This window comes from Callorhinus ursinus, unplaced genomic scaffold, assembly GCF_003265705.2.
Source record: "Callorhinus ursinus isolate GAN/ISIS: 27379988/994484 unplaced genomic scaffold, GSC_fseal_2.0 scaffold22, whole genome shotgun sequence".
Classification (NCBI taxonomy): Eukaryota; Metazoa; Chordata; class Mammalia; order Carnivora; family Otariidae; genus Callorhinus; species Callorhinus ursinus.
The window spans coordinates 28274155-28287250 of record NW_027397084.1 but is presented as its reverse complement, the minus strand read 5'-3'; the positions used below and the strand labels follow the sequence as shown (position 1 = coordinate 28287250).

At 36.7% G+C, this 13096-nt stretch overlaps 1 protein-coding gene and 1 pseudogene across 6 annotated transcripts in view; one reads left to right on the top strand and one right to left on the bottom strand.

Moving 5' to 3' along the window:
• Window positions 1-13096, bottom strand: part of SENP6 (SUMO specific peptidase 6) — a 110208-nt gene that overhangs the window by 90572 nt on the left and 6540 nt on the right. For 5 of the 6 annotated variants that reach the window (XM_025890432.2, XM_025890435.2, XM_025890433.2 and 2 more), the window contains exon 2: window positions 407-500. The exons of the other annotated variant lie outside the window; for it this stretch is intronic. In XM_025890432.2, coding sequence (XP_025746217.1) covers window positions 407-500 — 94 coding nt within the window. The remainder of the gene's footprint in view (window positions 1-406; window positions 501-13096) is intronic. 6 annotated transcript variants of the gene reach the window in all.
• LOC141374776 (protein LSM14 homolog A-like) lies at window positions 1705-11853 on the top strand (annotated as a pseudogene).

The following is a 13096-nucleotide window of genomic DNA, read 5'->3' as shown; positions in this document are numbered from 1 at the left end:
ACAACTATGAAGAAAGATACTATAGGACTTAAACTTTCACACAAAACTCAGGAGCTTTAATCTGGGTTCACTTACTCATGATAAATGGTAGCTTTTCAAATCACTGCCTGAACAGAATGTCATTAAAAAAAAAAAAGCCCAATTTCTTTAATTGAAAATCAATACTCAATTTTTAATTGTAAGATTATATGTATCACATGCACATATTTACACATTTCAAAACATGGAGAAACATAACAGCAAAAATAATGAAAAACTGCATTTTTTTCCCTTGATGCTACTGTAATAGACATTTTTTTTAAAGTAAAAAATACCATACTCTTAAATACTTCCAGGGTATATAAATCATTTTTTAATGAAATGTCATTCTTATAAAATATCTGAGGGGGAAAAAAAAAGTTCTTACTCTTTATCTGTATCTCCTTCACTTTCGTCTCCATGATCAAAGCTCCAATTATTTTTAAAACCTCCATCTCTCTTAGATTCTGATCTAGCCAAAGCTGGAAATAAAAACAAACTGAGATAAGTATTCAATAGAGCTACAATATAAAATAAAATTAAGCATTTCCTAAGCTCTTTGGTTAGTCTAAATTTTCTTAATTTTCTTGCTTTTTGACTATTTCTTATAAATATCTTATTTCCTCTAAAATGAAAAAGAACACATTAAAATCTGTTTTTACTAATTTACAGTTGTCCATATGCATGAGTGTTACCAAGAAGAAGCCCAAACTAGTAAGATACAGTAAAAATGGGGTGAAGCATATGATTATGTATGAACTATATAAAAATCAATCCAGTATCTCCATATTTAATCACTGATCCTAGAAATTAGTACCCGTTAGTTATCTTGCCCTATTTATGAGAAGTATATCCAGACCACTAGTCTTTTCGTTACTTCAGTCAATCATCTCTGCCTTTTAACAGAAGAGAAACTAGGTTTTCGGCATTGACAACATGGTGAACTTGATGTCCCGGCAAACTCTCTAGATCAGAACACCAAACATTCTCACAGTAAGTTTAAAAAAAATTTTAAGTGCATGGCTGAAACCCCCTGAAGCCATAAACAACTAGGAAGTGTGAACTCAGAGAGATAAATAAAGTTCTGAAGCTGGCATTTGTCTTGGAGTCATATGATAAAAACTTGATGTCCTAGAACTGAGGCTTTAAGATCAAGTTTGGGATGCCAGCAAGATGAGAGGTCAGACTGAAGACCAGAAGACCTGAAGGGCAACCTTCCAACTAGGTGAACAAGGGGGGAAAAAAAAAACAAAACTGAAAAACAGTGGAAATAATTATGATGTCTTGTCTTTGCTCTGGATTTTAGGGTTGATATTTACCCCATGGTTAAAGAATTCCTAACCATAAAGCTCATAATTACTCAGGTTTGGGCCCAGAAAAGCCTATAATTAAAAGAGTCTCACAAGAAAAGATGCTGAATATCACTAAACATTAGGGAAATGCAAATTAAAACTATTATGAGACTCTACTTCCCACCCATTAGAATGGCCATTATTTTTTTAAAACATAAAGTAATAAGTACTGGTAAGGATATGGAGGAACTGAACTTCTATGCATTGCTGGTGGGAATGTAAAATGGTGCAGCTAACATGGAAAGTATGGCAGTTTCTCAAAAAGTTAAACATAGAATTTACCCTATGATCCAGAGGTCCCACTTCTAGGTATATACCCAAAATAACTGAGAGCATGGACTCTGATACTTGTACACCAATGCTCATAGTAGCATTAAAAATTGCCAAAGGTAAAAACCCAAATGTCCATCAAAAGACGCATTAATAAAATGTACTGTATGCACTTACATGTACACACACACACACACACACAGGAATATTATTCAGCCATAAAGGAATGAAATTCTGATACATGCTACAAGGATGAATCTTGAAAACATTACAATGAGTTAAACTAGACACAACAAATACTATATGACTCCACTTGAATGAGGTATTTAGGATGGGCAAATTCAGAGGCAGAAAGTAGGGTAGAAGTTAACATGGGCTGAAGAAAGAGAAGAATGGAAAGTTATTTCTCAACTGGTACACAGTTTTTATTTGGGTTGATGCAAAGGTTCTGGAAACGGGTAGTGGTGACAGTTTACAACATTACTGAAGTACTTAATGACAATCTAAATTGTACACTTAAAAGTAGTTAAAATTGTAAACTTTATGTATATTTTGTCACAATAAAAAGCTATTTTTGAAGGAAAAAAAAAGCCTCCCCATGACTAAAAGAATCAAATATAAATCCTCTCTAAAAAAATATAAAATTTCAATACAAGCCTCAAAAAGTTTCAAAGAATATGAGTTTACAACCAAAAATATCATGAAATAGGAAGGAACAAATCACCATGACCAAATCTGAAACTTCTTCACATGCATACTGGGATTGGACAAATAATAAATAGTATATAATAGAAGCAAGGTTTCTCCCTTTCAGAGAAAGAGGTTACAAATAAGCAACAGAAAAAGAAAAAAACTACAATGAATTCTATTCATTCTACTGGTACTAGAGTTAAGAGTTAGCAGTATGAACTCATAGTTCTTTGATATACATACAGATAGATAAAAGGAACACATATAGATATGTCTTGTACCATGGGTTAGTAGTATGCAGAACTAAGGCTTTGTCCTCTGAGAGTATCTAGAAAACAGTGACACTTCAATGGCAATAAGCACACTTAGAACCAGATCTTGATTTCTAAATAACATTCTCTTATAAAAGGAGCCTGGGCTCCTAGAAGAAATAACTAACTGTAGGGATGGGGCAGAGAAAATACAAGATTAGTCCAGAGTATTCTGTATGCCAGAAAATAAGGAGGTCCATTTTTTTAAAAGATGGGGTAATGTCAAAAAGGTTTCAGGAACCAAACTGAACCTCCCAATAGTTGAACAAAGGTGAAACAATTTTAGCAAAAATAAACAACAGTACTGGATTATAACCCTCAAAAGCAATATTCACAAATCCATACTGACATAAATGACTTAATAAATAGATAAATGGGGAGAAAAGACCTATCTTCCTTTTTTTTTAAAGATTTTATTTATTTGAGAGAGAGAGAGAGAAAGAACAAGCAGGGGGGAGGAGCAGACTCCCCACCAAGCAGGGAGCCCAATGTGGGGCTTGATCCCAGGACCCTGAGATCATGACCTGAACCAAAGGCAGACACTTAACCAACTAAGCCACCCAGGTACCCCAAGACCTATCTTCCTTAAAAAAGAATTCCAGGGGCGCCTGGGTGGCTCAGTTGGTTAAGCAACTGCCTTCGGCTCAGGTCATGATCCTGGAGTCCCGGGATCGAGTCCCGCATCCGGCTCCCTGCTGAGCAGGGAGCCCGCTTCTCCCTCTGACCCTCTTCCCTCTCGTGCTCTTTATCTCTCATTCTCTCTCTCTCAAATAAATAAATAAAATCTTAAAAAAAAAAAGAATTCTAAATGATAGAGGCACAAACTCTTTCCCATAAGATGTGAAACTTAATTCCCCTTCCCTTTAGTATACACCAGACTTAGTAACTCACTTCCAAGAACTGACTACAGAAAGGGGAAAAAAGTAAACTGACAGTGAAAAATCTTTTAACATCAAAAGTGATGTCTTATTCATAGGATATACTGTTTAATATGATGTGATGAAAATGCCACTTCAGCTCTGTGGTCTTCTTCCCCAAAACTCATAATGCCAGCTTAATCATGAGAAAACATCAGATAAACTCAAACTGAAAGACAGTCTATGAAATAATTGACTAGTATGCTTTTAAAACCATCAAGGTTATGAAAAACAAGGAAAGATTAAGAAACTGTACACATCAGAGGAGACTAAGGAGATGTAACAACCAAATGCAGTGTGGTATCCTGGACTGGATCCTGGAATTAAAAAAAGGACAGTGAAACAACTAGGGAAATTCAAATAAAGTCTGTAGTTTAGGTAACAGTATTATACTCATATTTATTTCCAAGTTTTGGACAAATGTACTATGATCATATAAGGTGCCAACACTATGGAAAGATGCATAAATGGCATACAGAAACTCTGTATAACATCTTTGAAACTTCTCTACAAATTTAAGAATTATTCCCCAAAAAGAACTTTAAAAAAATCAAATGTAAAATGAACCCGTTTTTTAAAAGAGATGGTTAGGGGGTGCCTGGGTTACTCAGTCAGTTAAGTGTTTGCCTTGGCTCATGTCATGATCCTGGGGGTCTGGGATGGTGCCCCAGGGCTCATGTACGGGCAAGCGAGTGCATGCTCGGTCTCAAATAAATAAATAAATAAATAAATAAATAAATAAAATCTTTTTAAAAAATAGAAAAAAGATGGTTAGGTGAAAGTTATCCTATCAAGTAATAAACTATAATGATTACTAGCTTAATAAACACTCATAATCCAGCAACTAGTATCAATCAAATGAGTCAGGCAAGTTAATCAAAAAAGCCACTAGGCAGCAAAAAGTCAAGAACATTTATTACTTACACACTGAAGGAACTAGGGCTCTATACCCACAATTCTAACAAATCTAGTCATATGATTTCCTAATTGACAGCAGATTAGAACCTACAAATGAATAAATGAGAGAATAACCTCATGAAAGTGATTACTGTCAATAAGAAAATAAATTATAAAATGCAAACACATTTTAAAAACATGAGTTTAAGGCAACTTGGAGTAAGAACAAAAACTTAAATCCTCAAAAGTCTTTGAGAGTATTACCACATTTCAATATCCTGCTATGGTTGACATCAGAAATAATGAGAGTAGAAAATTATGTCCACTATACTCCACTTATGAAACTGAGTGGAAGGAGAGATAAAGGCTGAAGACAGATCCCAGTTAAGTATCACAAATTAAATACATGCATTTTTCTCCACACCCTTCACTAATGTAGTGAGAGACTACTAGGGGAGTAGGAGATACAGGCTTCCTATTATGGAATGAATAAGTCACAGAGACAAGACGCCCCTTAGGGGTGCCTGGGTGAAGCAGTAGGTTAAGCGTCTGACTCTTGGTTTTGGCTCAGGTCCTGATCTGAGTCTTGAGATCCAGTGGAGTCGGCTTGGCTCTGTCCTTCTCCCTCTGCCCCTCCCCCGGCTCATGCGCATGCCCTCTCTCTCTCAAATAAATAAATCTTTTAAAAGGCACAGCATAGGGAATATAGTCAATAGTATCATAATAGCATTGTATGGTAACCGATAGTAGCTACACTTGTGGTGAGCATAATGTATAGACTTGTGGAATCACTATGTTGTACAGCTAAAACTAATTTACTATGTGTCAAATATTCTTCAGTTTTTTTTAAAAAAGGAAGGGGCCAAACACCTTAACAGACACCTCACCAAATACATAAAGATGGCAAATAAGCGTATGAAAAGATGCTCCACATCACAGGTCATCAGGGATATGCAAATTAAAACAATGAGATACTTCTACACACCTAGGTAAACTATGGAACACTGACACCACCAACTGCTGGTGAGGATGTGGAAAAATAAGAATTCTCACTCATTGCTGGTGAGAATACAAAATGGTACAGTTCCGTGGTTTCTTGCAAAACTACACATACTGTCACCATACAGCAACTGCACTCCTTGGTATTTAAGGAGTTAAAAACTTACCTCCACACTGAAATCTGCACACAAATGTTTATAGCAGCTTTATCATAACTGCCAAAACTTGTCCTTCAGTAGGTGAATGGATAATTATGTGCATCCAGACAATGGAATATTATTTCCCTAAGAAGGAATTAGCTATCAAGCCATGAAAGACACGGAAGAAACTTATACGCATAATACTAACTGAAAGAAACAAATATGAAAAAGCTACATACTATATGATTTCAACTATATGACATTCTGGAAAAGGCAAAACTATGGGGACAGTAAAAAGATGTAGTTGCCAAGAATGTGCTGGGGAGGCAAGTCTGAAGGATGAATAGGTGGAGCGCAGAATTTTATGGCACTGAAAATACTCCATATGGTATTACGATGATGGATACAAGTCATTACACATTTGTCCAAACCCACAGACTCTAAAACAACAGGAGTGAATCATATTGTAAATATGGACTTTGGGTGATTATGATTTGTCAATGTGGGTTTATTTAAGTAATCTCTACACTGAACACGGGGCTAAAACTCACAACCCCAAAATGAAGAGTCCCACACTCTTCCACCTGATCCAGCCAGGTGCCCCTATGTCAATATAGGCTTACCAACTGTAATAAATATACCACTCTGTTGGGAGATGTTGATAGATGTGGAGGCTATGTATGTGTGGAAGCAGTAGTAGTATGCCTTTCCACCATACATGGAAAATCTTTGTATCTTCCTCTCAACTTTGCTGTGAACCTAAAACTGCCCTTAAAAAAGACTTTAAAAAAATAAATATTTTGCATGGTTAGGAAAAAAGTCTGTTTTTTCCAGTTTCCTTGAGATATAATTGGTATGTACCACTGTAAATTCAAGGTGTGCAGCATAGTGACTTGACTTACATGTATTGTGAAACGATTACCACAGGAAGTTCAGTTAACATCCATCACCTCATATAGATAACAAAATCAAAAGTTCCTTTCCTTGTGATGACAGCTGATCACATAAAAACTCTTAAGAACTTTTCCTGTGATGATTTACTCTCAACAACTATTAAAAAATACCACACAGGAATGTTAACTATGGTCATCATTTTGTACATTAAATTCCCAGTACAGGAAGTTGTACCTTCTGACCACCTTCTCCAAGTCCTTTACCCCTCTCATTCCTTGCCTCAGATAATCACAAATCTGATCTCTTTTTTCTAGATTCCACATGTAAGTGAGATCATACAGTATTTGTCTGACTGACTTATCTCACTTAGCATAATGCCCTCAAGGTCCATATATGTTGTCACAAATTGCAGATTTCCTTATTTTTTATGGCTGAATAATATTCCATTGAATATACGTATACCACAACTTCTTTATCCATTTATTTGTCAATGGACACTTAGGCTTTTTCCATGTCTTGGCTATTATAAATAATGCTACTATGAACATGTGGGTACAACTCTTTGACATAGTGTTTTTCTTTTTTAAGTTTTTACATACAGTGTAATATTAGTTTCATGTGTATAATATAGTGATTCCACACTTCTATATAACACCCAGTGCTCATCACAAGTACATTCCTTAATCCCCATCACCTATTTAACCTTTACCCACCTCCCCGACACTGTTTCCTTCAGATATATTCCCGTAAGTGGAATGATGAGTGATAGTTGAGCACCTTTTCATGTACCTATTTGCCATATGTATGTCTTCTTTGGAAAAATGTCTATTCAAGTACACTATCCATTTTCTTTCTTTCTTTTTTTAATGGTGCCTGAACTCACAACTCTGAGATCAAGACCTGAACTGAGATCAAGAGTTGGATGATTAACCAACTGAGCCACCCAGATGCCCCTCTTTTGTCCTTCGTCCATTTTTAATTGGATTACTTGGAGGTTTTTGCTAATGAGTTATAGGAGTTCTTTGTATATTTTGGATATTAATCCCTTATAATATATGATTTGCAAATACTTAATGAAGTCTTTAAAATATTTTTTTAATGTAAAGGAAACATAACATATATACTACAAATAGATTTCCAAATTCTGTTAACCCAACATGTATACCTGACTGGCACTCCTGCTGTCATAAAAACTAAAGAACAGTAATAAATAAAAAAAAAAGTTATAATACAAAGGACAAATAAGACCAAAGGATGTCTTACATCACAAAAAGTACAAGTCACTGGGGAAAAAACAACAAATGACTATAGTACATTAAAAAATTCTGTTCATAAAATTATTCCATTCATTAAAAAAAGTAATTTCATAAGATATATGCTCAATTCATATAACTCAACCAATCCAATTTACTACCCAGTAATGAACCCCAACATTCCAAAAGAAAAACAAAATAGGCAGAAAATATGAATAAGCAATTAAGAACAGAAACACACACATAAAAACCCCCAAAGCACAAAAATAAACTTAGAGGGTATTTTGTTTACTTATGTGCCCAAGCTCACAGAGTAGGGATTAACTCTAGGTTGGCACTCAGTATTTTTTTTTTTTAAAGATTCTATTTATTTATTTGACAGAGAGACAGTGAAAGAGGGAAAACAAGCAGGCGGGAGCTGGAGAGGGAGAAGCAGGCTCCCCACTGATCAGGGAGCCCGACACAGGGCTTGATCCCAGGGCGCTGGGATCATGACCTGAGCCGAAGGCAGACGCTTAACGACTGAGCCACCCAGGCGCCCCTGGCACTCAATATTTTTTAAATGTTGAATGAACGATGAATAGTTTTTTTCTTAATGTAGCAATAAAGATACTTAATCTCGCTATAAACCACAGTATTATAAATTAAAACCACCATCTGATAATCCCACAGACTAGCAAAAAGTAAAACATCAAATGTTATGAAGTGGGTGATGATGTGTATAAACTGCAAACTTATTTTTTTAAATAATATTCTTTTTTAAGATTTTATTTATTTGAGAGAGAGAGAGTACACATGAGCAGGGGCAGAGAGAGAGGGAGAAGCAGAACCCCCTGCTGAGCAGGGAGCCCAGACATGGAGCTCGATCCCAGGACCCTGGGATCATGACCTGAGCCAAAGGCAGATGCTTAACCAACTGAGCCACTCAGGCACCCCTAAACTGGAAAACTTAAAAAGTGTTAGTTAAAACACTTTGGAGATCAATTTGACAATATTTACAAGAAGCTGAAATTGCACATGACCTAATAATTCCATTGCTAAGGGCTACATTAGATCAGGTGTCAGCAAAGTATGGCCCTGCCAAATCTGGCCTCCTGCCTGTTTTTATGAGGCCCATGAGCTAAGAATGGCTTTAACATTTTTAAATGGTTGGGGGAAAAATCATGTTTCATAACACATGAAAATTATACAAAATTCAAATTTCAGTGTCCTTCAAGTTTTACTGACACAGAGCCATACTCATTTGCTTATGTCTCATCGATGACTGCCTTCTTGCTAAAATAACAGCATTGAGTAATTGCAAAAGGGAGTGTGTTCAGACTGCGCAGTATAAAATATTTACTATCTGGCCTTTTACAGAAAAAGTTTGCTGACCTCTGCCCTAGAGAAACACACACATGTGCACAAGGAAAAGTACTTTTAAAAAATTTCATAGTAGCAATATGAAACATATGACGGTATTCATAGTAGCAATGTATGTAACAGTAAAAAGGTGGATACAACCTAAATTTCCACAGAGGTATGTATAAACTGTACTATATTCATACTACGAAATCCTAAATGGCAATGAAAATGAAAGTACTGGAACTAGTCTCATTACATTAATCTCTCAAACAATGCTGTAAGAATGAAAAATTTCTGGGGTGCCTGGGTGGCTCAGTTGTTAAGCGTCTGCCTTCGGCTTGGGTCATGAGCCCAGGGTCCTGAGATCGAGCCCCACATCGAGCTCCCTGCTCTGCAGGGAGCCTGCTTCTCCCTCTCTCCCACTCACCTGCTTGTGTTTCCTCTCTCACTGTCTCTGTCAAATAAATAAGTAAAATCCAAAAAAAAAAAAGAATGAAAAATTTCTGCAAGTTGCAGAAGAATACAGAATGTGATTCATAAAATGTTCGAAGATATGTGAAATAATTTACACACACACAGTTTAGAGATACATACATAAAGAGTAAAGTACATGGAGTGCCTGGGTGGCTCAGTCGGCTAAGTTTCTGACTCCTGATTTTGGCTCAAGTCACGATCTCAGGGTTGTGAGATCAAGCCCCACATCAGGCTCCACACTCAGCCTGGAGTCTGCTTGAGATTCTCTCTTTCCCTCTCCCTCAGCCTCTCCTCCCCACTCACACATACACTCTCTCTACAATAAATAAATAAATCTTTAAAAAAAAAAAAAGAAAGAAAGAAAGAAAGAAAGAAAGAAAGAAAGAAAGAAAGAAAGAAAGAAAGAAAGAAAAAGAGTAAAGTACAAAGAACTGCATGAGAAAACCACCAAATCAAGGACGGTAGTTACTCCTAGAGGTAGAGGATGCAAAAAAGATAGGGATCACCCCAGTTTCAACTGTATTGGTAATGTTTTCTTTAGGCTAGTAAGTAGAACATGAGTTTTTGATATACTGTTCCTAGGAAATATTTCCTAATAATTTTTAAGCTATCACTATAAGGTTTTACAATAACGAAAAACAGGAGGGGAGCCTGGGTGGCTTAGTCGGTTAAGGGTCTGCCATCAGCTCAGGTCATGATCCTGGAGTCCTGGGACCGAGTCCTACAACAGTAGGGTTCTGCTTTCTCTGCCCCTCCCCCAGCTCATGGCACAAGCACTCGCTCGCACGTGCGCTCTCTCTAATAAAATCTTTAAGAAAAATGGGACAAATTTTTTAAAACGACAGAACTTCTGCAACTTAAAAATATAAAAGCAATAATAATAAAAAGACATAAAGAGGAATTAAATGCAAATGTCAGAAAAATCTCAAAGCAATTTCAGGTGGCTCTATAGCAGTATAGCCCCAGTCTTTCCCAAGAACCTGTCAGGATTCTCCAAGGCAGTCTCTTGGAGCTCTGACCCACCATGTTACAAGTCTGAGTACCTGCTGAAGAGACCATGTGAAGAGGCCTTTACACTACATGGAGAGACAAGGGCCTACCTTTCCATACCCCCCATTGTCAGACATTTGAATGAAGCCATCTTGGAACCTCCAGACCAGCCAAACTACCACTGAATAATTCCCACAGATGCTACATGAAGCAGAAAAATCACCCAACTGAGGTGATTTTCTCTATAAAACCTTTGTACTTAGGCACAGAAGACAGACCAATAGATTATGCAATACTAATCTCAAGATGAAGTCTGAATAATTATATTGTTGGGAGTGATATGAAATTAAACTTCTCTGGGAGCAACCAAAACCACATATTCTTTGCCTCAGGATCCAGCTACTGTTCAGTGTTCTCTTGGTTTATCTACCTACTTCTTCATTCCATTCAGTGGGTTTCTATGGACCTTTCGGCAGGATGCCAGCATACATTTAGTTTTGTCCAAGGCCATTATCAGGCAGCTGTTTGGTGCTGTTGGTGTTTCTGGAAGCTCCTTGATCTTCTATAGAACAGAAATATCAAGTGGTGGTATCTTATCCAAAGTAATGCAGTTGGTTCTATCTTTACACAGAAAACACAATTCTAAAAATTCAGTTATCTCAAGCCCGATGTACACAAAATTCCAAAGCCTGGAAATGGACAACTCAGAAATGATCGTCAGATTGTTCCTTCCGCTCCAAAGAAAGGCGAGATCATCAGAGTAAGAGAAGGTGGCAGTATCCAGGGAGGTGGACCAATGACACTTTAATTCTGAACATGAAATGCAGAATTCAACAAGGAAAAAATTGAGAGTTTCACAGTAAGCTTAAATTAGAAGGTAAATTTTAGAAACAGATAAAGCTTATAAACGGTGAAGACAAAGGAGACTCAGGAGTTGGTACTCAAACTGAAGGAAATGCTGATATTCTCAGACTTAATTGCTACTATGACGAAACTAGACCATTCTTTGATAAATGTCCTATGATGATAATAGAGAATGGAGACCAACCTAGGGTGAAGAAAGGATTAAATGCCAAAACATTTGGAATCCCACCTCATCCAAACAATGGCCATAGGAGTTATGGAGACAGAGAAGATACTATTTCCATGGAGGCAGAGTCAAGGTAGTATCTTCACCATGTTTTCAAGATTTAGTGGCAGATTCATACATAGGAAGTTGTGGGGTAGGAAGTTTGCAGATTTTTGAGTGAGGAAAGACAACAAGGTTACTTCATAGTCTACAAAAAGTCTCAAGGAATTTCTAGCTCTTTATGTCCTGAAAAATGGCCTCAATTTTTGCAAAAAATGAAAAAATGAATTTACTATTTACTGGACACAAATACTGCTTTTTTTTCCTCCTTGCTCTATTTCAAAGATTATAACGTAGTTAATGTGTGTGTGGGGGGGGAACCCAACCATATTAAAAACCAAGCATGGGGCGCCTGGGTGGCTCAGTTGGTTAAGCGACTGCCTTCGGCTCAGGTCATGATCCTGGAGTCCTGGGATCGAGTCCCACATCGGGCTTCCTGCTCAGCAGGGAGTCTGCTTCTCCCTCTGACCCTCTTCCCTCTTGTGCTTTCTATCTCTCATTCTCTCTCTCTCTCAAATAAATAAATAAAATCTTTAAAAAAAAAAAAAAACCAAGCATGAAATGTATTTGAAATAGCAAAAAACAAAAAACAAAAACACCCTCCAAAGGCAAGATGAGAATATGGTTTATTGTATTACTAATCAAGCCTGTAACCTCAGATGGCCTCAAGGCAATTGTTAACTTGGACTAAGGCAAAGTGTCTAAATGTCCCCATTTGCCTAGGATTGTCCCAATTTTAGCACTGAACATCTATCCTCAGGAGACAAGAGGTCCTAATTTTCAGTGTCAGATGCAGAAAATTCTGTGAAGTACAAAACCTAAGATAAACCAAAAAGTGGAGGCTGAAGCAACACCATTTTTAGTGTCAAATGGATACTGCATAGTTTATCTACCTTCCGTACTTGCTGCCTTTGTTTTTTAAGCTGATGATGATGACCATAATTTGCAGTTCACAATAACAGATCACCATCCATGCTGCATCATTCTAAGCAATATATACAACTTAGGTGGATTGTAATTGTGACCATTAATAGTGTGTCTCTGACTTTATATATTAACTCTTGTGTTTTGTATTGAGATAGTTTAATTTTTAATATTATAAATAGTGTGATTATGTTTCCTAAGAGTTTAGGTAACGAAAAAGAGAAAGATTACAATAACAACTCCCATAACCCAGACAGCACTGAATGAAAGAAAAAAGGAGAGTTTCTAACATTCTTCCTCTTTTCTTCTTACTTACGCTTACCTGGATTCAGAAATTCTTCAATCAGTCCCTTATCAAAAAAGTATCAAACCAATGGCTGTTTATGTTGCTATTTATATCTGTGAAACAAATTACAAATTGTGTGGCCAAGATTGTTCTGTCTTTCTGTAGCTAACCAAATTGCCCAGATATCAGAAACTTTTGGATCTTGTAA